Source organism: Gopherus flavomarginatus, chromosome 4 (genome assembly GCF_025201925.1).
Source record: "Gopherus flavomarginatus isolate rGopFla2 chromosome 4, rGopFla2.mat.asm, whole genome shotgun sequence".
Taxonomy (NCBI): Eukaryota; Metazoa; Chordata; order Testudines; family Testudinidae; genus Gopherus; species Gopherus flavomarginatus.
Window position 1 is genome coordinate 186,633,829 of NC_066620.1, and position 25,264 is coordinate 186,659,092.

The following is a 25,264-nucleotide window of genomic DNA, read 5'->3' on the forward strand; positions in this document are numbered from 1 at the left end:
GTGAAGGTAATAAGAAACATATTCAAAAATAAGAATCATCACTGGTTTTGTGTAGAAGGAATGGAGCAACGTATATCAAGTTTGGAGCAAGACATTTTGCCGCTTACTAAAGATTTTGACCAAGGAGCACTAGTGTCTTAGGTAAAAATCCTATCTGTGAGAAGTGGCAAGTCTTAGTTTCAATGAAACAGTCATCCTATAAAAAGCTTTTATTATTACATTGTACGGAAAGTTAAATTTAACTCAAACAAATTTTATGGCTACATACCAAATCCAAAAACCAGTGTAACTAAAATAATGATTAGTTAGATATGAATACCATAAGGCACAAGTTCAAGTATTAGTGTAACAAGTATCCTTGGAAACACACAATTCTTTTGTCACAGGCTTGGTTAACTGCCATCAAATTTTAAAAATACAAGTTTTCCATAGTTAAGCTTTCCTGGCTGATGAACACAGATCTGCTTTCCAGTGGACATTTAAAACAGCTGCAGAACCATTTTAAACAAAGTTTATATAAATCAAAGTTACATTATGACATGATTATGGGGTAAGATAGATGAAGAGCTAAGATCTTTCTGTAGGACCCAAGCAGTAAATAGTTGCCCTATGATTCTACTGTGACAGTCCATCTGTTAATATAGATGAAAATAACTTTCATGTAACATTCATAGCAAACATTACACTATTCAAATCTCTGCCTTTGGAAATAAGCTTATCAACTTAAAGGGGCACCACTCCATTAAGTTGTAGGCTTTTTATATTACACTACTACAATACCCTCTTGGAAACCGTTAAGAAGGTTTCCTTGTTAATATTGTCCTTTCAGATTTGGCAAACCTTGATTTTTATCAGTATTAAGAAATGAGCTGAAATTAATCATTGTTATTCATCAGTCTCTGTGCAACCCAGTAGTATTTTTTCCAACAAACTGCTACTACAGCGAGAGCTCATAACAAATTATATGTGGGTCCTACAAGTGGCTTTTTTTTTTTTAAATTTCTTGGCAACAGTGTTATGTATATAAAAAAGTTGAATCAAAGAAATCACTTCAGACTGAAACAACCATTGTAAAAGGTCAAAACCTAAACTAATTAGGTCAAAACCTAAACTGAGTGTCCTTTCAACATAAGCAGCTATTCTTTTCCTCCCACCTCCCCAGGCAGAGGTCTGTAATTATAGGGTGTTCTTTTAAGAAATGCTTCATTCAGAATGGGAAGAGTTATATGAAAGCTATTTTTCAGCAATTTTATAAAGAACTGAAACCCAGAGTAACTCCGAACACGTATCAGTTCATTGTATTTATCAGACTCTGTTTAAAATACAATTTATACCTATCTCACTGCTCTGATCTTTGTTTGCAAACAAAATAATTTTATACTGCTTAGAGTACCTAAACTGCTACATGCTCTAGTCTATGCAGAAAACTCACTACAGTTTTTTTTAAAAACACCCAAAACCATGATTTTGTCTTTTTGTGTTCCAACTACAAAAAGCTGAATTATAAAAATGCTAATATACACAACCTAATATCCAGCAGGATGTTCCGCTTTACACCACAGGTTGAAGGAAATAGTAAAGGTTAAGAAACTAGAAAAACCAAATCCAAAAGCTTCAAAACAAGCTAGTTTTAGTCTGGATGTTTTTCTTTGTTTTAAAAAGATGTAATTGTCTAATAAACTAAGGAAAGTCATACACATGACCAACATCTGCAGTAGGTCACTTCCTTATTTCCCCAGTCTCCCATCCCCTCACAAAATATATCTATCGATCGCTATCTGAATTTATATAAACAAAATGGTTTTAGATCAAATATATGGACATTTATTTTGCACACAGTCATGAGGCTGGAAGGCAGCGAGATGCTAGCATTCGGTTTCTTTGCTGTCCACTCGATTTTGGCGCTGTAGTTTAAAGGATGATGCTTTCTCGCTCCTAGTGACAGGATGGTCTGTAAGATCCTCAAAAGATTTAGCAGCTGAGCTGCTATTTGGGAAAGGGTCCTTCTCAAAGCAATCTTCATCAACATGAGAGTCAGTACTTGGGTCCTCCTGAATAGTGTCCATTCTTTGGTGGTCCAGTTTTGGTGCGGCAGCTACTACAGGCATTGCTGCGATGGGCTGCAGTGGCTGGTGTCGGCTTGTTGACTGTGCAGTAGGAAATGGCTTGACAATTCGAACAGATGCTGAGTCCATACTACTGAGCATCTCAACATTCTGCAAGACACAAGCAGCTCAGTCAGGTGGGGGCGGGAATTTTTTTCTAATTTGGAATTCAAGTCTTATTCATTGTCCCTTCACAGGGAGAGCAGACAAAACACACATTCCTTTTGGAGTCTGGATACTTGGGGAGGAGAAAGTTACAGTAATTCATAAATAAAAGTTGTCACCTGATGGCTTTGGGCAGCCTTCCTGAAGGAAGAGAAGCTTTAAAGTTCAAGGTAACACATTCTGTTACCTTACACTGGTCAAGTCTAAACCCAAATAGTTGGCCTTTTTTCTAATTCAGCTGACCATTCTTGTAAGTTACGAATTATTCCATGCTGGCACTGGCTAAGTTAAACATTGAACACCCTTTCAGCTAGAGTGTCATGTGGTTTGTGCAGGTTCTAGTCTGCTGCCACTCCTGTTCAACGTGAAGCGATTCAGGGAGGCAGTGTGAGCTGGTGTGTCTCAATATGCAGTTTATGCCTCTATTTCACCAATTGATGCAACTACAAAGACTGGCAGAAGTGATGCCAAATGCCCTCAGCTGACAGGCCCCACCTTTTGTTAGTCAAGTTTACAATCTCGAGGGTTATCTTTATAACTGAACTGTTCTGGTGTGTCCAGGAGCAGCTATGGCTATAGATTTATAGATTTTGAAGGCCAGAAGGAACCATTATGATTATCTAGATTGACCTCCGTGTAACACAGTCCACAGGACCTCCCTGAATTAAATCCTGCTTCAAGTCCAACAGCTGTAGCAGGAAAAGCAGCAGATCTTTTAGAAAAATATGCAATCCTAATTTAAAGATTTCCAGTTACACAGACTCCACCACAACCCCTGGTAAACTGTTCCAATGGTTAATAAAGGAGGAGGAGGCACAGAGAGGTGAAGAGATTTGCCCAAGCTCACACTGCAGATCAGCGGTAAAGTTAGAAAGAGAACCCAGATATCTGAGTCCCAGTCCAATACCCTACGCACTGCCCATGCTGCCAGGAGTGCTTTTGATTTACTTTTGTTTAGACAAAAGATCGTGCCCTTGCCATCTTGAGAGTACAAGGTCACAATGTGTACTACTGGGGCTTCAATCTAAGACCACTCTAACAGCAGCTGGTGCAGGACATATTGCACGTTAAGCAGTGTTTCTTGCAGGGGGCACATTACATCTCTGCTGTGCCATTGTACCAGCTTCCAAAATGTTTCCAGATAGAGGTTAAGGTATAAAGATGAGATGATTCGTGCCATGTTGTCTGAGACCTGCCGCTTTCACTATATACTTTGGCAGTTGAGATGCTCAAGCTAATAGCAGCTTGGTTTACTTATGAGGGGGGCTGGAGGCAGGGATTTCTCAGTAAGGAGTCCTTGATTCTGGCATATGCTTCCCCCACAGGTTTACAAGATCTCACATTTATTGACCCCCAGGATCGTTCCTCATGGCCTGTTCTGCAGGTTAAATGAATGGTGGAGAGGGGTTTTTGTTGCATCTGGGAGGGTTCTAATGTTAACAGATCAGGTGGTCTGTTCATTTTATTAATGAAGATTGTACACGCGCTCAAAGCACTGGACACTGTGCTTACACTGAAATAAAAATGAGAGGGTCTTGGAATGGGCTACAATTATATGGGTAGTTATATGGCCTGCGTCACCAGAGTATGAACTAGCAGGAAGTGTCACTGCCTGAAAAGTGACAGATCCTTCAGCCCTGTGACAGAAGTTCAAGTGACCAGCTGGAAGCAGCCCAAGGATCACAGTATGAGAATCTACAGTTTCAGCTGGAACATCCAGCTGCTAAAAGGATAGTCTGTTACTAAAAGGCCACTTTGCAAGGAATAACTAATTCACTAGGCAGAGACTTTTCTGCTACTGCTGAAGTCATCAGATTAATACTTCCGCCTCTGGAAACTCCGTTTTATTTGCATCACTTGGCCCAGGGACAAGAGGTCAGTGGTTGAAACTTGCTGAGCACACACCCAGACAGGAACTTGAATGCAGACACTTGTCACAAGACACACAGCTTTGCAGAACAAAGCAGCTCCCTGCATAATATGCCATGGCTAGTGCTCAGGAGCAAGTGCACCTTCAGTGAGATAAAGACGTCACCACTCACAGATGCAAAAAGCAAAAGCCACAATATTTCATTTAAGCAAAACTAACATTCCTTCTAGAAGAAAAAAACCATAAAACACCCAATTTCTGTTTCCTCTGGCAGAGTTTCTGTGCAGAAGACATCATGGCGTTCTTTGAGGATTACTCCACAAATGTCTTTCAAGATCATTTTTTCTAATAAACATTACATTTCAAAGCTAGCTCTCTGCTAACATACAGTTAAAACAATTACTGTTCCTTGAAAGCAGCAAACTTACACTGGGACAAAATAGAGATTTTGTGTTCTCTTCATACTGTTTATCCAATTTCTTGTCCTATAAAGAAAACAAACCAGTCAGTCCTATATTGTTTGCTGACCAGATGAAAGCACATTCTTATCCCCTCACTGCCCATTGCACTCCCAGTCTCAAACTGCAGCCAGCTGATTCCCCTTGGATAGATAGCCAAGATTACCTCAGCAGGGAAGAGAAAAGCTAGTAGAGAGAGAGAGAGGCTTCTTTGCAATTACACATGCAGTGACTCCTGTACAAAAACCACCCTTATTAGAGAACCTCCCATCTGGAGAGACTGTGCCAAAGTATCCATGAGTAAGGCTCCTAGGCACCACAGCAAAAGAAATAATAATAATATCCCCAAAACAACCAAGTTCCCAGTTCTGTTTAAGCAACTGATTTTTGTTGGTTTCTTGAGTGGTCAGTTAAAACCTTTAAATGTATATGAAATACTAGAAAGGTTTGCAGCAAAATGTAGAATTATACAGTATTCATTGCCGCATCCTCACAATGAGTGCAAATGCCAGTTTCTGGGGGTTCTTTAATTAATTCCCTCCTGACAGGCCAAGTGGGCTGACTTTCGGCGGTTCTGCTCTCTAATGTAAGCAGAGGGGTTCTTAGGAAACAGTTGTTTTGGCAACTGAGGTGAGACTTTGCCATGCCTGATGTGATCTAACAGACTCAGGGTTAAATTATTCCATTTTCTACAGCAGGCAACTTCAGCTTCTCTGCTGAGGACAGAGCCTATGACTCCAAGCACAGTGCCAGCACTCACAGTGAAGATGATCATCATCTATTATGTAATTCTAAGTAGCACTGGCTAGCCAAAATAAAAAACCTCAAATTAACATTTCTCCACTGATGCAATCTTCTAATGTTAACAGGAAGTAGTTCAGCGTTTTGGTAACATTAGGGTTCATTATGAAGGGCTCTGCGGAAGTTAGTGAGAGTTTAACCTGCTTAAGGAATGATGATAGGTCCCAAATAGTAACAGTTTTACCTTTATGGGCTATCTCCTAAAAACTTACCCCCTGGATCTTTGCCATTACATGTATGAATAAGTTCCACCTACAATATGATCAAACTGGTCAGTCACCTTAAAGTAGGTTTACTCACCACAAAATGGACAAGAATACTGAGAGGAATCCAAAATAGCAAGGAAAACACAAGTACGGAGCCCACTATATTGTCTGCAAGGAATTTCCCTGTAAACAATCAAGTCCAAACCAATTAGTTATATGCCAAAGACAACATACAAACCCTGTTTATGTACATAAATATAGGTCCTGATTCTGCCATCTTGAGTCCTGTGAGTAACCCTACTAAAGTCATAGGATTGCTCAGATGCATAAGGGCTGCAGGACTGGGACCATATAAAATATCTGTTCAGCAAGTTAAACCTCAAAGACGCTTGAAGTCACAAATCCTTTTCTCTGCCTCCTTTAACTCTTTAGTACTAGATGTCTCTCAATATTTCACATTAGCAGGCTGGGTGCACTTAGTTCTCCAAGGCATATCTTCCATTACTGCAAGCCCCTCACATGCCAACTCACAACTCTGATCTCATGGTGCAAATAACAAAAACACATGCCTACTCTACTACTATGCTTACTTCCAAATATCAAGAGACACACAATACTTCTGTTTGAAGTTACTAAGTAGTTTTAATATTAATCACCTGGAAAACTGCAGTTCTTAGATCTTATAAGACTTTAGTCCAGAAGACTGAAAGCCATATAATTACCCTGCAGATAATGTAGCATTTACCTTGAACTTACACTGTCTGTTACCCTACCATTACAGAATCATGTAACTGATATCTTCTGATATGGTTACAACATAGTGAGGAGAGCTGTTATACCAGGACATATCTCCATGCTTTGTGTTCTAAGGTGCAAGATTAGTGACAACATACATCCAACCACTTGAGGAGTGTGTGGATTCAGTATAACCAACCACCTTGCAGTGCGTTACTTTATACTGTGGTATTTATTAACTGAAAATTCCCCACCCCGTCTACCTTGAAATTCTTCTTTAAAGATCCATTTAACTGTGCTGCCTATAAACAAGTCTAGGTAACTGGTATATAAATCACCTATTGTTACTCCTTTTCCTCTGATCTCTGTCTACTGCTTTGTCTTTAAATTGAAGGCTTCTTGGAGCAGAATCATCCTCCTTAAATGCTTGCAAATAATAATAATGGAGCAGGAAATGCAAGAAAACTCACTGTAGCTTTAAAGATTTAGAAGGGGACATTGATATTTTCAGTTCTAACATGATGCACTAAAAGTTACATTAGGAAGACAACTCCTACCCAGCCCCACCTTCCAAGATATGAACAGTGATTTGTGGGAGGTCAAGCCACCTGGCCCACACACAGCAAGAATAGTCATCCGCCACTCTGATTCTTTTCACAGTGCCTTCAGGGTAGTAGTTGGGAATGTAGGTACCTTAAAAAATTAAAAAACAAAACAAAAAAAACAACAACACATAGTTGGATTACTTAACTTACCAAAAGTATTGATGCTAAGCTGATCGATGAAATCCCAAAATCGTTCAATCACATCCTGCACTTGCTTCTCACATTTGCCCTGCAAAAGTAAACATTTATTTCAAAGAATGATCTTATATTACTTACGCCTTAACCATCCTGGTCACAGGGCATGAAAAGGACGTAATACGAAATGTAACTACACAGTCAAAATGTATTTTGCATAGTTTATGAACATGTATTTATACCATTTTTCAATGGCCAAAGTCCATTTCTGACTAGCTGCAGTGACTGATCTGAGGAAAGTCTCCGTTTTGATTTGCTTGTCTAAAAACAGCTCTTAGAATCTAATTGTAACTTCAATCCATTAAAGCAGAGCAGTATTTGACTGAGGTTAGTTAGTGCCTGTACAACGCTTAGGAGGCCTAGGGTTAAATTCTCAAAAGTGACTTTGGCACTAGACAGCCTAATTCTCACTGAAAGTCAATGGAACTAACGAGCTTGGGCACCTAAGTCTCCTTTGAAAACATTACTCCTTGAATTTGGTATAAATACTAAATATTATTCTACTCAGAGCCGTGCATCATATGCATCTCGACCCATTTCCTCTCCCAAACCACCTACTACATATGTGTAGGGAGCTGTCACTCTTCAGCAGCAGGTTAGGTCTCAGGCTGACTTGGGAGAGCAAATGGTGGTGACAAATGGAGAGATTTTCATCATTTGCTCATCTGTTTATCAATCCCGTCCCCTGAAGCATCAAGCCATTGCCATCCTTACAGGGGAATGAAATACTCATGTTGTTGTCTTCTGAGGAAAAGCCAGGCATGTTTGTGAAACTATTTTAAAAAAAGAAAGCTGGGACCTGATGCTGAGCAGCCAGCACTCCTAAAGCCCTCGGGAAATGGGGGCACTCGGCATCTTTCCAGATCAGGAGCTTAAGCAAAAAATAGTTCATTTGTTTTTCAAGATTTTGAAACAAGAGCACTCCAGAAGTCCAATGACTAACTTTTTCAACCACTGCTTCACAACTTTAAATGGGATTCCATGGGGCCCCTTCAAGTGTTGTATATTACTCCTGACCGTTACTCCTTTGCTTTTCATAGCTTTTCTACATTACCAACCCTGATCCCCTCTACAAACAACAGAGCTCACTCACAGTCATTTATTTTCTTTCTATTCAAACCGCACACATGGCGAATCTTATCCCATCAGCTCCACTGATAAAGAAGCTCTGCTCTTGAAATACCAGGGTCATTAAAATGGCCTTGGAATTCAAAATAAATAAATAAATCAAAACTCCATCATCTATATGGCAGGGTCCAAAAACACAGAAACTCCTTGCACAGGGATTGCTTTCACTGATGTCACTGGAGTTTGTGCAACAACTGCAGAAACAACCCCACAACATGCAATGCTTAGGGAAAGACCAGGGCTGGCTTCTGGTAGTGCTAGGCTGTCAGCAGCACTGTTACATCAGGGCAGTGCACAAGAGAAACTCAATCAGGTATGAGTAAGAAGGGCATTTATGGAGATGCACAGTGCCCTGTACAAAGGATTTCTCCCTCCACTGCCCTGAAAAATGAGATTTCATTTCAGTGGCAGAAAGGCTGTTCAGGAGATCAGGTCTAGGGCTACTCTACTGTATGAACAAGCAAGAGGAAACAGGTTACATGAAGGGGAAAGGTTCCCGGTGTTTTAGCTAGAAAGTCTATTCTTACATAAAGAGAATGCTTGGGGCATCTGGCTCCCAGGAACACTCACATTCATGTCACAGAATCCCACAGTGCAGGGCTTTCCTTTCCGTAAGTACAGGAACTGCTGGTCAGCATCAACGTACGGACTGCACTTGCCATGCTCGTCCCGGCAGCAAACCTTGCAGGAATTGTCCGTTTCTAAAATAAAAGCAGTGAACTATTTTTCCCAACTCTTGTGGTTATTTTCAATCCATAACCAAGAGTTTCTGAGCACGGAGGGGATTGCTTCCTGGTCCTCTTGCTGACCATGCCCCTTCCCAGCAGACGGTGTGTGGAATGGAGGACTGTGTAGTCTCTAGTCACACAAAGAAGCTTCTTGAGCTGCTCAGAATATAGAGAGCCTGAAGCTTGGCAAGATGCTCCATGCAGCAGTGGGGGAGACACAGGAAGCTCAAGGCATTTTCTGTTCAGCTCTGGAAGTTAAATTACTGCAGCCGTCAGATGTCAAGGGCAGATGAAGGGTTTCAGAGGCATCTGAGCCCTGGTTCACATTTGTGTGCAAATGACATTTTAAAAGCTTCCTACTGGCCTTGTCAAACTTCTGAGCAGGCATCTGGAGATAGGAAGAGCAGCCACAGCCTGAACAATGAGGGAAGAGGTGCAGGGATCTGAGCTAGTGATTCTTTGATCTTTGCCCCTGGATTGTAGAGAGCCTGGAAAGGGGGAGAGGAAAGTGTGTGTGTGTGTGGGGGGGTGTATTTCTAAGAGTCTATAAGAGAGACATGCATGAGGGAATTCTTTCCATTAGCCCAAACTTGCCCTTCACATCCTCCAAACACTCCCTTCCCCTTCCTCCTGTCACTAGCCCCTATGTCTAAAACAGTGGCACATGTGGCAGTTGCTGATGGGCTGGGAAGAGCTGGCTGGTCACATGGTGCTGCCTTTCCTTCTGTTTCCAACTGCTACATCACATTGAAGACCTTTAATGTATCAATGGGTAGGTCTACACTGCAATAAAAGCCCACAGCATCAATTCTCAGAGTCCAGGTCAGCTGACTCGGGCTCGTGAGGTTCAGGGTGCAGGTTAAAAATAGCAGTGTAGACGTCCAGTCTTGGGCTGGAGCCCAGGATCTGAGACCCCCACCTCCCTCACAGGATCTCTGACCCCAGACTCCAGCCCTAGCCTGATTATCAATACTGCAGTTTTATAGCCCTGCAACCACGCCCATATCAGCTGACCTGGGCCAGCCACAGCTGGGCCACAGGGTCATTTACTGCAGTGTAGACATACCCTTAGTTACTCTTCTCAAGTGCTCTTTCTGTGTAGGCAACTGGTGTAGCTGCCACAGCCCTCTGCCTCCCAGCTATCTGTTAGACATTCCTTCCCCAGCCTGCCTTGCTGGGGCCAAGGGGAAGTGTAGACATCTCTACTGCCCAGAGAGCCCCAGCGTATCAGCTTCATCTATAACCCTGTCTGATGCTTTGATGGCTCCAGCCCAGATGTCAGAGTAGCTTCCTCAGCGCCTCCTCAAACAGGAAACAAAGTAAGGGCCGAAAGACAAACTTCAGCCTCTGACTTTTTGAGGTGTGTTTGTTTGTCTGAAATCCTGATCTGGGGTCCAAGGACCCATCCACTGACAGCATGACTCTCATCTAGGTTACAGATTAGCTGTGCTCATCAGGGCCTTAACAAGACACGTTGCTCAGGAAAGCTGGCAATCCTGTCTTGCTCACCGTTACAGGCACACGATTGCAGCCTCTTCTCCCTCATGCAGAATGGAACACATTCTCCATCTTTGCACTTGCCCAAATCCACGCAGACCGTGTCATCCGGCGCATTCCCAGGGGGCGGGCAATCACTGCTGTTCCCTACAGACACAGGTATTTAGAAGGGATGGCTGCATTAGTACACATGGGGTTGGTAAAGGCACAGATCATTCTCCCTGTGCTGAAGAGGAAACTGAGCCACAGATGCTCATTATACAGTGACTCCCAATAGCCCATTCTTGGAGCGAGACTCTAGTCACCCTTAGTGGGCTGCTGCAAGCACTCTGAGGAGCAGCAGTACATCTGGCAGATGTCTAGAAGGAAGGGGACCACATGGGGAGGGGAAATGAAAAAACTGGCTCACAGCATTCAGATACTGCGTCAATTCCTAATTAGATAAAATGCACAAAACGGTAGGCAGCCCTCTCAGGATTAGCCAGCCTTCAATCAGGAAAGGCGACTGTCTGGGCTGATTCTTCATCTTCAAGCAGAGTTGCTATCAGATGCTGGAGGAGGCAGAAAAGGGAAGTGAGCCGCTGGTGGGGAAGTAGAGGTTAAAGCAAAGTCATCCTGCCATAGCAAGATTCAGGAGCACACTTTATGCCTCGCAATGGCGATTTTTTCTCTCTCTCTCTCTTTTTTTTAATTTAAAAGGCAAGAACGCCATTTCCCAGGTCCCCCGCAGGTGCAGAGAGCAGAACAATTCTTGGACAACTAAACAACTAGTTTGTAGGACAGAGTTTCTTGGTGCTTAACTGAACTCTAAAAGTAAACATACTAGTTGCATAAAAGGCAGCAAAAGCTAGTAAAACAGGGGCCCAGAGCTTGCAGCATTCAGTTGCACATGTAAGGGAAATGTAACAATGGCATACCAGTGCAATAGGACTCTCCTTTACAAGTAGCATTTATGGCTTCCTGGCATTTCTTCTGAGCGCTTTCAAACTGGCAACCTTTACAACAGGGGCTGTTCCGATCACTGTGAGAAGAGTGGAAGGAGAGGTGGAATATTAGGCTACTCAATAAATAAATAAGTGCTAACATTAAGAGCATGACAAACCCATGGAAGCACGTATACTTCTCCTCTTAGAGCTCTGCCTATCAGATATATTTGTCCCTCATTTTCTGAAGTGCGCTGAAGAATAGGTTACATAAGCACATATACAACATTACACAGAGAGAGAGAGAGTGGGCCCCTCAACAAGGCACTAGACAGACTCAGGACATATGAGAACTTTTCCTGCCTCTGCCACCGACCTGCTGGGTGACCCTGGTCAAGTCCCTTCACATCTCTCTGTGCCCGTTTCCCTTCCCACCCTTTGTCAGTCTTGTCTAGTTAGACTATGCTTTTCAGGGCAAGGACTGTTTCTTACGGTGTGTGTACAGCATGTAATACAAAACCCCCTAAGCATTACTGCAATGCAAATATTTAAAAATCCACATTCGTAAGTAAAGTTACAAATGAACTCCATGCTAGGAAAGGACTCAACTTTCATGTCTCATCCAAAACCAAAATGACTAAAGCACAATTCCTCCAGCGTAAATGGGAGCAGATCTGCACTCTATGTGCAGACTGGACAGTAAAGACAGAGCTCAGTTACCACAGTTACTGTCCAGCTTGCACAGTAGGTGTTGCTAGGGTCCTGGATAACATATGACCACGGATTTAGACACCTTTGCAATGCACATGCAGAAGGGGCAGTGTTAAGGTTGCACAGGGAACCTTAATATTGGCACTTTCTGACTTTTGAGTGCTGCAATTGACATCTTTTTTTTTGGTATAGAATTTACCATTACACTGCACTGATGTGCAGTTCCTAGCAAAGCAATGGAACAAAGTATTCTCAATACTACTGCATGAATTAACACCAAGGCTACCAAGTAATGGCATGCACCAAAGCTCTCTCCTGGAGTCCTTAACTCTCCCAAGGCTCATTTGCCCAGCAGAGAAAGTCTCAAAGTACTAGAGCTAGGGTCCAGAAGAGAGTATTTTGCTGCACTGCAAACAAGTTTTTGACCCAGCCCCATATTCCCTTCCCCTCCCAACCAAGGTTGTTGCTTTAACATCTCTTACCTGCACTTGGCATTTTGTTTCAGTTTACAGTCAGCAGAGCAGCAGGGATCAGAATGCCTGTTCAAAAGGCCAGGATCACATTCCTCACCTTCATCCACTCTGGAGTTCCCACATACTTGGTTGTTGCGCTCTTTGAAACATTCCTGGGCCTTGCTCTGAATGGTCTTACAGATGGATTGTTTACTGCAGCTTGAGAACATCTAAAGAATCATAAGCGGTAAGAGAAGGAGTGCATCATTCCACAGTACATCCAAGACTGACACCATCACCCCCCTAGCCCCCAGTTCTGATGTTTTAAGAAACATTTATTCTATTTACAATGCCACTGTGATACCCTGGGAAAACATAACACAGAAAATAGTAGCCTGTGTTGAAAAACTGCTTTGTTGCATTGTGATTAACACCGACCCAAACACATATGCACAGCGCTGCATAACTAACTCTTGGGAGAGATTCCAAGGCCAAACCCAACCCTTCTGCTAGTACTGGGGGTTCAGGTGGAGGAATACATCCGAAGAAATACTCATGAAGTTGCCAAAATGGGGATAGACTTTTCTGACCCTGGTTGTAAGCTTCTGCAGAGCTGCTAGTAACCTTAGGCTAGTCATTCATTTGATATCTCAGTTTCTCCATCTGTAAAATAGGGATAATACCAAGTCCTCAAGGGCATTATGACATTTATAAGATGAACGGAGACGAGTATGTATTAACTTAGTGATTGGGATAACCACTAGAAAGAAACTTGACAACAGTGACTAACAGTTTACTATTTAGAAGCCTGTGTTCTGGTGCTGAAGATCCAAGCTGGGTTCCTGCTGACAACAGCGATATCAGTAAGTGTAGACAGCCACCGTTTGTCACAAAATATGACCCTAGTAGGGGCTGAATGCCTGTGGATCTCAGGCATTTGGGAGAAATTTATCTAACACTGGGACTAATAATAGTTAATGAGTATGTCTCCCTCTAGTGGCTGTTCAAGCAATTAAGCGCCTATTAAATACAGGCTAAAGGAGTGCACCTTAGCTAAGCAGATAAGGACTTGTGCTTTTGGGGTAGAAGGTTCTGGGTCAGTCCTTGTTGACTGTAGTGGGATAGCAGAAGTTAAAGTAAATTTACCTTATTGTTTTCATGATCGCCACTCACAGCAATTGGATACATAACATATTTCCCTCCCTGGTCTTCAGTGGGGGCACATTCCGGCAGACTGTCTGGATCATGCTCTGCTCCGAAGTTGTGTCCCAGTTCATGAGTAGTAACCAAGTCTGCTTCCTTGTTCGATACCAAGAAAACACATCTAAAGTCAATATCAACATGCAGTGGGGGGGTCTAAGTAATTCCAGGTCATTAGATCTTTAGAGATGTACTTCATTAGGAATCAGTTCTTTGGTTAAATATATCAGTGCTAAACTGAAGTCAGGGCCTGTAAAATTACCAAACTCTTGAGAGCCAACTGCTAGAGCGGGGTTCAGATGCTGTATGGACATATAAGAGTTCAACATTTGATACACTGAAGTCATTTAAGTCTCAGATTAACAAAATATTTTCTAAAGAAACTTCATGCCACAAAAATTATGCATGTGTCACATTTTCATTCAATTCCCCTGGCAATCTGCCTTCTTTTTATTGACTAGTTAAGGCTCTTAATGGCCACTGTCTAAACTCACATTCTACTGTTTTGGTGCTAGAAAAAAGCCTAGAAATAACATAGGGTAGGGCTGTCAAGCGATTAAAATAATTAATCCCAATTAATCGAGCTGTTAAACAATAAGAGAATACAATTTAAATATTTTTTGATGTTTTCTACATTTTCAAATATATATTTCAATTACAACACAGAATACAACGTGTACAATGCTCACTTTATATTTATTTTAATACAAATATTTGCATTGTAAAAAACAAAAGACCTACTGTAGTATTTTTCAATTCCCCCGTTACAAGTACTGTAGTGCAATCTCTTTACCATGGAAGTTGAACTTACAAACGTAGAGTTATGTACAGAAAAAACTGCATCCAAAAATAAAACAATGTAAAACTTCAGAGCCTACAAGTCCACTTAGTCCTAATTCTTGTTCAGCCAATCGCTCAGACTTAAAAGTGCTCTTTTAAGACTTCTGAAAGCATGGTCCACACCCGGTCCCTCTCAGATTGCAGAACACACTTCAGATTCTTAAACCTTGAGTCGAGTGCTGTGGCTATCTTTAGAAATCTCACATTGGTACCCAGAGGTGGCAGGACTGTAGAAATTTTGGTGGTGCCCAGAATCTGCCCACCTCTCCCCAAACTCCACCCCCTCCAAACACCGCCCCCACACCTGCCTAAGGTCTGAGAGGAATTTTGGGCGGGAGGGGGTCTGGGGTGCAGGCCCTGGGCTGGAGATTGGGATGCAGGAGAGGTGAGGCTCTGGGAGGGAGTTTGAGTGGGGGAGGGGGTCTGGGATGCAGGCTCTGGGATGGAGTTTGGGTGCTGGGTGCAGGCTCTAGGGATGCAGGAGGGTGTGAGAGGTGCAGGCTCTGGGAGAGAGCTTGGAGATGGGAGGGAGTGCGGACGGAGGGGGTGCAGCGCTTACCTGGGGCTCCTAGGCAGGAGTCTCCATGTGCTGCTACTCCCAGGCACTGCCCCCACAGCTTCCCATTGGTCACAGGGGCACCTGGGGCGGGACACAGACCCACCCCACCCAGGGGCTGCAGGGAGGGGCCAGCAGCCACATGGAGCAAGCAGGGAGGATGCTACTCAGCTCTGCTGCGCTGCCAGTGGTGAGTGGAGGCCCTGGGCTGTTTTAAATGGCCCAGGGAACATGTGGCTGAGGGAGAAACCCAGCCCCAAACATTGCTGGAGCCAGGGCCCGGCCCAGGAATATTTAGTGCCCAGGCACCACAAGCCGATAGGACTTGCTGCCCATGTTGGTATCTTCTTTGCATGTTGTCAAATTTGCAGTGAAAATGTTCTTAAAATGAACAACATGTGCTGGGTCACCATCTGAGACTGCTATAACATGAAATATATGGCAGAATGCGGGTAAAACAGAGCAGGAGACATACAATTCTCTCCCAAGGAGTTCAGTCACAATTTAATTAACACTTTTTTTTTGGTGTTTTTTTTTAAACACCTGTCAGCTGGAATGGTGGCCAAAGCATGAAGGGTCATATGAATGTTTAGCATATCTGGCACGTAAATACTTTGCAATGCTGCTACAAATGTGCCATGCGAATGCCTGTTCTCACTTTCAGGTGATGTTGTAAATAAGAAGCGGGGCAGCATTATCTCCCATAAAATGTAAACAAACTTGTTTGCTTGCGCAATTGGCTGAACAAGAATTAGGACTGAGTGGACTTGTAGGCTCCAGTTTTACAATGGGTGTTTTTTGTTTGTTTGGGTTTTTTTGAGTGCAGTTATGTAACAGAAAAGAATCTACATTTGTGAGCTGCACTTTCACAATAGAGACTGAAATAGAGTACTTGTATGACATGAATTGAAAAATGCTATTTCTTCTGTTTATCATTTTTACAGTGTAAATATTTGTAATAAAAAATAATATAAAGTGAGCACTGTACTCTTTGTATTCTGTGTTGTAATTGAAATCCATATATTGGAAAATGAAAAACATCCAGAAATATTTAATAAATTTCAATTGGTATTCTATTGTTTAACAGTGCGATTAAAACTGCGATTAATCACGATTAATTTTTTTGAGTTAATCATGTTAGAAACTGACAAGGATACCAACAAAGAAACAATAACTGGGGAAGACAGGCTGGACACAGTACACCAGGGAAGGGGCCAGGAGAGAGAAGTTTGGCAGAATAGCCTTAACTTGTGCTACTCCACAGACACGGCTCCTGCCTGCAAGCACCACCCCCGCAGCTCCCATTGGCCAAGAACAGGGAACTGTAGCCAATGGGAGCTGCTGGGGCAGTGCCTGCAGAGAAGCGCAAAGCTTTGTGCCCCCCACAGGAACCGCAGGGATGCATTGGCTCCTTCTGGGAGTGGCGTGGGGCCGGGGCAGGCGGGGAGTCTGTCTTAGCCCTGTTGCACCACCGACCGGGAACCGCTCGAGGTCTAAGTTCCATCGGGTGGGAGTCTGCACCCCAACCCCCCTCCCAGAGCCAGCACTACCTAACCCTTCATGTACCGTGTAGCCCCTGCCCCAGCCCTGCCCTCCTCCCAGAGCCAGCACCCCGTACCCCTCTCCTGCACCCTGAGCTCCTGCCCCAGGCCTGACCCCCCCCTCTCAGAGCCAGCACCTCATACCTACTCCTGCACCCCAAGACTGCCACAGACAAGAGCCCCCTCCCATACTCTGAACCCCTCGGCCCCAGCCCAGAGCCTGGACCCCTCCCAAACCCCAACTCCCTGCCCCAGTCGGGTGAAAGTGAGTGAGGGTGTGGGAGAGTGAGCAGGGCAGAACTATGGGGAAGGGATGGGGCTGATCCTGGGTTGCCCTTACAGTGATCTTGCCAAAAAGTGATCTTGAGCATAAGAAGGTTGGAGACCACTGTTGCAGAAGTACAAAAGACCAGAGATGCATGGTTTTTCTTACAACAATGAGCAGTTCAATTTATTCCACTGCCAATCTACTAGTTTAGTCTTCAGGGTTATTTTGATTTTTGGGGTGGTTCTAAACACACATTTGGTATGAATTTAGTGCTTTCATCTTTGGAGACATAGAGTCTTATTTATCAATAGAAGAGGCCAGCACAATCAGAAGCAGAATGTTTCCTTCTCACTGCTCCACCAGTGTGTCTGACTAGTTCCATCTCCAGAGACATTCAGTCCTGGCTCTATCTATCAACAAGGATAACAACTATGATGGCATTTTTTGCATCACAGATACCTGTCCGTAGTGAACTGGACTGAGAGCAAACAGTTCTTTTCAGACAGGCATCCAAGAGCCATTCATCTCACAGTAGTGATAGCACTGAAGAATAACAGCAAAGCACATGTTTAACAAATACGTTCCGTATACCCACATCAATTTCCAGTACCTTTGTGAGGATAGTTTTGCCATAGTTCTTTGTGCTGGTTAAGCCACTGTTCAAATAGATGTTTTTTTTGACAGCTTGACTATAATAAGCTATAGAAAGGAAGATGGAAGAAAGTGAAATTCCTCATATAGCACAAGAAAAGTAACCGAGCTTTCTACAGATTTTTGTTTGTTTTTTAAAGATAAAACCATGTTTAGGAAAACTGAAGATTCTCCCCAGTCTTTGAACTTTGTAAATAAATGACTATAACATTACAGCACTCACAGGCTTATAAATAAGTCCCCTTCCCCCAATTTTTGCAATGGGGAATCTGCAGTCAGAACATAAATAAATGCATGCATTAAAGACTGCAAGGCATTCATATACTCAAGCAATGAGGGCCATATAAGTACTTAAGAGATAGATGTTGGACTCCCTCCCATTGTGAAATTTGCAGGCCACACCTGTTAAGAGCTGCTTCTTTCCAGAGCAGCACATGAAAATTTTAGCTGCTCCAAATAGGGCCATAATGGCTTTCACTCAACCTATTAATTCAAGAAACTTAATTGTTCTACTCTATCCTATTCCCCTTTTTGTATGCAGCCTAGGATGCAGCCTTCAGTTCCATTCCTAACTCAGTCACTAGGGAACATTTAAGTGACACACATTACACCACCTTCAATCCTTCTACAATTTTCTAACAAAGTACAGATATTCAACCCACAATTAGAGGTGTGTGTGTGAGGGGGGAGAATCTTACCCTTTGGGCAAATTCCACCATGAGTGTTAGGCCTGGGAGATCCAACATAAGCTAGTCCAAGTGTTCCCATATCGAAATCTTGGTACGTAAAGAGATGAGCAAGGCACACATGAGCTGCTCTCTCAGCTATATCAAAGCTAAATTGCTAAAAGGAAAAAAGCAAGTGTTAGAAAAATCTGTAATATGTATGGTGAAGAAATTCAAAGATGAAAAAATCATTTAACAAGCCAGGTATTTTCCAGCTCCAGTTTCTATTACACTAAATGAAGAAATCTGCTCCATCCCCCGATCAGAGCAAGATAGTTCCTTCATATATTCTAGTACTTAGTCTGGCCTAGTTTTAAATATCACCTCCTGCCAGAGTTTAATCGACAGTGTTAAGATTCTCATTCGTCAGCAACATCTCAAGGAAAGGAAAAAACTATTATAAGGCCCATCTTTCAAAACAGCAAATGCTTGGTAACAGCAGCATTACAAGATTTCATTACAGAATGCCTTTAATGAAGTAGGAATTTGCTGCTCTCATTCATGCTGCTGAAAAGGAGCAGAGCTGAATCCAAACTCTAACTTTCTCCTTAGCTTCTCTGTTCAATGTAGGTGGTGACCCAGAGCACACTTTCACTTGTGTTTCAGCAATTTACTGAATCTTTTTTCTGGCATCCCAAAACATGCCACTCACTTCAGAAGAACAAGTATGGAGAGGAGCGCACAATCTTGTGTTGAAATGGCACTACCAACGAGGGCAACAGATAGGTGAGCAGGGAGGGAAAAGATAAAGGTGACGGTAAGATCACATGGAACCTCAGTAAGGCATGTCCACTTCTGGATGGCTGGCATTTTCTGCTGATTCTCTTTCTTCCCCTAGAACAGTGGTTCCCATACTTGTTCCGCCGCTTGTGCAGGGAAAGCCCCTGGCTGGCCGGGCCAGTTTGTGTACCTGCCATGTCCACAGGTTCGGCCGATTGCAGCTCCCAGTGACCGCGGTTCGCTGCTCCAGGCCAATGGGAGCAGCTGGAAGCGGCACAGGCCAAGGGACATACTTGCTGCCACTTCCAGCAGCTCCCATTGGCCTGGAGCAGCGAACCGCGGTCACTGGGAGCTGCAATCGGCCAAACCTGCGGATGCAGCCGGTACACAAACCAGCCCGGCCCACCAGGGGCTTTCCCTGCACAAGCGACGGAACAAGTGTGGGAACCACTGCCCTAGAACAACCTTGTAAGCATCATTGCAGAAGCAGGTGTTAGGAGGGATCTGAATGAGTCAACAACGCTCATGCCTAGTGAGTAGCTTCATGATCTTACTGCCAGCCCTGCTCTGCCTCCTCTCCTTCCCATTTATAATCCCATTCTGGTGGAGTCATGTCAATAAAGTTGTGTGATCTTCTGGGAAGGGGACATGTTCTTATACTTTTGCAAGATAACTAGTGTATTCTGGGAGAACTCCAAATATAACACATGTTAACTTTACTAAAACAAATAAAACCTGTATGCTATCCAGAAAGGCCAAGACATTTGGTAAATTTGGTCAACTGGATGGCAACTTAGAAAATGAAACAGCATGGAGAAATTCAACGTGTATGAAAGAAACAAGTTCAACTATACAGCCACACATTAAAGGAGTATCTGAGCACGTCACAATAGGACAGTATTGTTAGCCCACTTTTACAGATAAGAAAATGAGATACAAAGATCAAATGTCTTGAGCCAGGTCAAGCAGGGAGTCTGTGGCCGAGCCAGGTCTCCTGAGTCTCACGCCAGTGCTTTAACCACAGGGCTGCCTTCCTGTCTCAATAACCACAAAATCATTTATATTTGTTTTGCACTTAATAATTGTATTCTGGAAGTAGCTACTTTTCATAATGAAGCCTCTTGCCATGAGCCTGGGTAGAAATATCCTAGTTTAGAATTCTTGTGATAACTACACATTGTGAAGAGGAAGAAAAGCAATTTCATTTGCAGAGACTGATCTCGGATAGCAAATAAGTAATTCTCATATTTTCTTTTTAGGTGGGACCTTGTGTTTGAGAAGCACAGTTTTACCTCCAGCAGGGTCTTCACCTCCCAAGCATCCTTCTCTTCATTTGGCTGATTTTTTGCCATGTTATAATGTTTTTTCCCAGGCATCACAACACTTGATTCATTGTGGACAATAATCTATATTCAAGGGTATATTATAATTAGAATAAGGAACTGTAAACAATTCAACAAGCTGAAGAAATAGGCAGTGAAGCGCCAAGTGCTGCAATTTTAAAGTAAAAATGTTATAGCCAAGGGAAATTTTTCACCCTCCTAAACGATGGCCAAAGCACCTAATTAAAATGCCACCCTATTCTAGATTTAAACTTACATATTCCTAGTAGTGAACTCTTGACCTCTCAATTAAGATAATGCCATACACTTCGACCCAAATATAATTACAACTAAACACATTAGTATCATTACACTAAGTTACTAAGTGGAACATTACACAAGTTTCCATCGTATCCCACTAAGATATTCATTGCTCGGCCATAAAAATTCAGGGTTCAAATCCGGTAGAAAAGGTCCCCAATGCACCTCTGATTTTATTTAACCGAAGAAGATTTACAAGGATTTCTATCTTTAGAAATTTAGATGTGCAAAAAGAAAACTGAGAAGTTTTATGGCTAAAAGCACATTTGTCATGTTTAGGTTTTTCTGACTAAAGAGGTAGTTAGCTTGCAGTGTGGCATATGTTTAGTTATGTCACAGTAAATGGGAGTAACACTGGGCTTTTAGAGTTTATACTGTAAATAATGGCCATCAGAATCTTTATTACTTAGGATGATGACAAGAAAAGAACATAGCTTGACTCTCAGCTCCCAAGATGAACTTTAAGAGCTGGTTGATAGAAATAGCTTGTAAACTGCATTTGATACAGAAATCATCAAACACACAAAGCCGGACCCCAAAGAGCCATTTTTACAGTCACTTTTCAGAATAAAAACGCATTTTACATGAGAGATAAGTCCCAAAAGATTCCGGGAATTCAGAATTAAGGTTCCAGCAACAACACAAAACCTACTTTATAGCATTTTTGCCTCATCTTTTGTCACATGATTACTAAGGCTGCGGAAGTCACAAGTAATTTCCCAGAAAGTCATGGAAGGGCGAAAACATGAGGGACTCCTCCTCAAACTCTGTTTCCACCATTAGAGGCAACTGCAGTCACCTAAGACAGCACTGCCTGGTTGGCTGAAGGAAACAACATGCTGACTACCTGATTGCACTGGCCTTCCCAATTGTGGCCCATTTCTACACCTGACATTTTCAGGCTTCAGGCACAGTACTGTGAGATTAGCAAAACAGAGAACTGGGTCAAAACAGCCCTTCCCCCCAGGTTTGAACATCTAGTTGGGTTACGCTTAAAGCGGCAATCTAAGATCAGATTTGTCTAAGTTAAGTAAGACCATAAGTAACCAAGTCAAAAAAGTGAGTTAGATGTCATGATTCCTTATGAAAAATCATCTGCTTCAATGTACACAACACAGCATGGCATGCCTTCTTTAAAGCCCACTCTTATGATGCCTACAAGAAATTCGCCCACTAAAATTTCCATTTATTTAAAATACATTATTCAGCCACTCAGAGCTCTAATTTTCAAGAATTACTACATAAACTTATTGACGTCACCCATCTCCTCCAATCCCCACAGTGACTTGTTACCCCCAGCACTATTCATTGCATCATGTCTGAAATTAGTTGCTACTCTTCAGAAGAGGAATTGCGGCTTTTTATCTGTATTGTGTGTCACTTTGAACACTTCTGGGCTCTGTCAGATCAACACCATCACAACTGGGGTATGTGACACCATTTGCACAATAGTATGTTTATGAAAGAACCATACATTTTTCAAATTTAGCAAAAACAAAACAAAAAAAGTCCTGCAACAGAGATCAAATGTGCCAGATCTCAGCCTGAAAGCTTCTCCAACAGTTGTAAGTGTCTGATAAAAGATGGGCCAAGACCAACTCATCCGTGAAAATTCCTAGGATGATGCTTTTTAAGGGGTTACTTATATGATGAAAGTAAACAATTTATAAGTTTTGATTATTGGTATTCCGATTATGTGTATTCTGATTCCAGACCCCACCCTCCAAATGTATACTATTTTTTTTTTTAAAAATCAGAACTTATAACATCCAGAACATGCTCTAATGCCAAAGATTCACAACCCTTTGCATTGACTCCGTGAATACCTGCTCTATTTGTATGCCGTATCCTTTCAAGTTTCCGTTGTCCCAAGAGGTATTTCGATAGATGTCATCCACTCTGTCTATTAATTCAATCTGTGCATGGAAGGTGAACATAAACCATTATTTAGATCCAAATTCTTATCATGTAATATAGTTCAAAATATCCCAAAAAAGTTGTAGCGTATGTATCTATGAACACCCATTTCAAGTCAAAACTGCACCTCATAAAACACAATGGACAAATATACTGTTCCAAAAACATCAGAGCAGTGGCCCATGGTGTTTTACAAAGTTTTCCTGAAAGTTTTCCATAGTCAAACTGTAGCAGACTCTGCCATTTACCATTATTTTGTATAGTGGAGTGGAAAAGCAACATAAGGTTAAGAATAAATCATCCTGGTAAATACTTTTATGCCTATGCTAGCATTCCACTATCGCTTTAAAAAAAAAACAAACAACTAGTAAGTATAGTACTGAGTGATCTTGGTGTTCAGGGTCTCTCTGCTGGTCAATAAGCTATTGCTGTCCTCCTCAGTACATTTGGTGCTGGGGCTCCAGAGCACCTGCTCCTCTCTCCTGGCTCTTTTGTTCTTTATAGCCCAGGCCTCCCCTTCCAAGCAACATCCTTCATCCAGAAATTTGCATGTCTGTTTCTACTGAACAGCACCTCCAAATTCACAAAGGATGAACAGCAGGGTTGTTGGTTGGTTTTGGGATTAGGAGGGTAGGGGAAGAATAGAATCATGAGAACATAAGAATGGCCATACTGGGTCAAACCAAAGGTCCATCCAGCCCAGTATCCTGTCTACCGACAGTGGCCAATGCCAGATGCCCCAGAGGGAGTGAACCTAACAGGTAATGATCAAGTGATCTCTCTCCTGCCATCCATCTCCACCCTCTGACAAACAGAGGCTAGGGACACCATTCCTTACCCATCCTGGCTAATAGCCATTAATGGACTTAACCTCCATGAATTTATCCAGTTCTCTTTTAAACCCTGTCATAAACCTAGCCTTGCTGGGAGGGATAGCTCAGTGGTTTGAGCATTGGCCTGTTAAACCCAGGGTTGTGAGTTCAGTCCTTGAGGAGGCCATTTAGGGATTGGAGGGGGGGGGGGAGTTGGGGATTAGTCCTGCTTTGAGCATGGGGTTGGACTAGATGACCTCCTGAGGTCCCTTCCAACCCTGATATTCTATGATTCACAACCTCCTCAGGCAAGGAGTTCCACAAGTTGACTGTGTGCTCTGTGAAGAACAACTTCCTTTTATTTGTTTTAAATCTGCTGCCCATTAGTTTCATTTGGTGGCCCCTAGTTCTTATATTATGGGAACAAGTAAATAACTTTTCCTTATTAATTTTCTCCACATCACTCATGATCTTATATACTTCTATCATATCCCCCCCCACCCCCGGCTCCTCTTTTCCAAGCTGCAAAGTCCTAGCTTCTTTAATCTCTCCTCATAGGGGACCTGTTCCAAACCCCTAATCATTTTAGTTGCCCTTCAATCAAGGGCGTTCCGACCAGTAAAACTGATAAAAAAACAAAAAACCTAGTGATAGTGATACTTGAAATGTCCCTCCCTTACGCCTAGCTGAGTTTAGACTTTAAGGCATTTTGTTTGTAAACAATTATAATATCATTCTTTAAGATCCATTTAATCAAATTTTGCTGGCATATTAGAAGCAGGTTTCCCTATTCACAGAGACTGTTCCAAGGGAGTTTCTTCTAGTGAAATGGACTCCTTCCCTACAAATGAGCTGGCCTTATATGTGACCACATTTGTCATTTATTTTGGCTACAGAAGGAGTCAAAGAAGCTAACAGGGGCAGGCCCTTCCTCCCATATACATTATCTAAGCATCTCTACAGCATCTATCTTTAAAAAGGAGAACAAAGAGGATCTAGGGAATTATAGACCTGCCGGCCTAACTTTGATACCTGGAAAGATATCATAAAATTATATTAAACAATCCATTTTGAAGCACTCAGAGGAGAGCAGTTATAAGGAATGGCCAACATGAATTTACCCAGAGCAAATCATGTCAAACCAACCTCATTTCCTTCTCTGACAGGGTTACTAGCCTAGCAGATGGCAGAGGGAAGCCATAGATATGATTTATTTTCATTTCAGTAAAGCTTTTGACACTCTCATAAATAAACTAGGGAAACGTGGTCTGGATGAAATTAGTACAAAGTAGATGCATAACTGGTTGAAAAACTTTACTCAGAGAGTAATTATCAATGGTTCACGGTCACACTAGGATTACATATCAAGTGGAGTTCTGCAGGGGTCTGTACTGAGTTACATACTATTCAATATTTTCATTAATGAATTGGGTAACGGAGTGGAGAGTCTGCTTATAAAATTTCCAGATGACACCATGCAGGATAGGGTGGCAAGAACTTTGGAGAAAAGGATCAGAATTCAAAATGACCTTGACAAACTGGAGAATTGGTCTGAAATCAACATGATGAATTTCAATAAAGGCTAAACGAAACGGGGAGTAGTACTGCAGATCTGAATGCTACAGTGGATCAGAAAATTAAATATGAGCCGACAATGTGATGCAATTGTGAAAAAGGCTAACCATAATTCTGGGGTGTATTAATAGGAGTTTTGTATGGTAATCAATTTCTCTTCATGTCCACTGAAGGTAGGACCAGTAGTAATAGGTGTAATCTGCAGCAAGGAAGATTTAGGTTAGATTATACACCTCT

The 25,264-nt window shown here is 42.4% G+C and overlaps 1 protein-coding gene across 1 annotated transcript in view; it reads right to left on the bottom strand.

Moving 5' to 3' along the window:
- Positions 1-1,102: 1,102 nt before the first annotated feature.
- The window catches only part of ADAM17 (ADAM metallopeptidase domain 17), a 55,993-nt gene continuing 31,831 nt past the window's right edge, over positions 1,103-25,264 (bottom strand). Inside the window, exons 7-19 of the mRNA XM_050950733.1 lie at positions 22,550-22,639; positions 20,373-20,486; positions 18,334-18,478; positions 17,595-17,683; positions 13,726-13,878; positions 12,610-12,809; positions 11,411-11,514; positions 10,506-10,640; positions 8,839-8,969; positions 7,096-7,174; positions 5,700-5,788; positions 4,569-4,625; positions 1,103-2,216 (exon numbers count right to left, since the gene is read on the bottom strand). Of these exons, the coding sequence (XP_050806690.1) occupies positions 1,866-2,216; positions 4,569-4,625; positions 5,700-5,788; positions 7,096-7,174; positions 8,839-8,969; positions 10,506-10,640; positions 11,411-11,514; positions 12,610-12,809; positions 13,726-13,878; positions 17,595-17,683; positions 18,334-18,478; positions 20,373-20,486; positions 22,550-22,639 (1,737 nt within the window). The 3' untranslated portion in view covers positions 1,103-1,865. The remainder of the gene's footprint in view (positions 2,217-4,568; positions 4,626-5,699; positions 5,789-7,095; positions 7,175-8,838; positions 8,970-10,505; positions 10,641-11,410; positions 11,515-12,609; positions 12,810-13,725; positions 13,879-17,594; positions 17,684-18,333; positions 18,479-20,372; positions 20,487-22,549; positions 22,640-25,264) is intronic.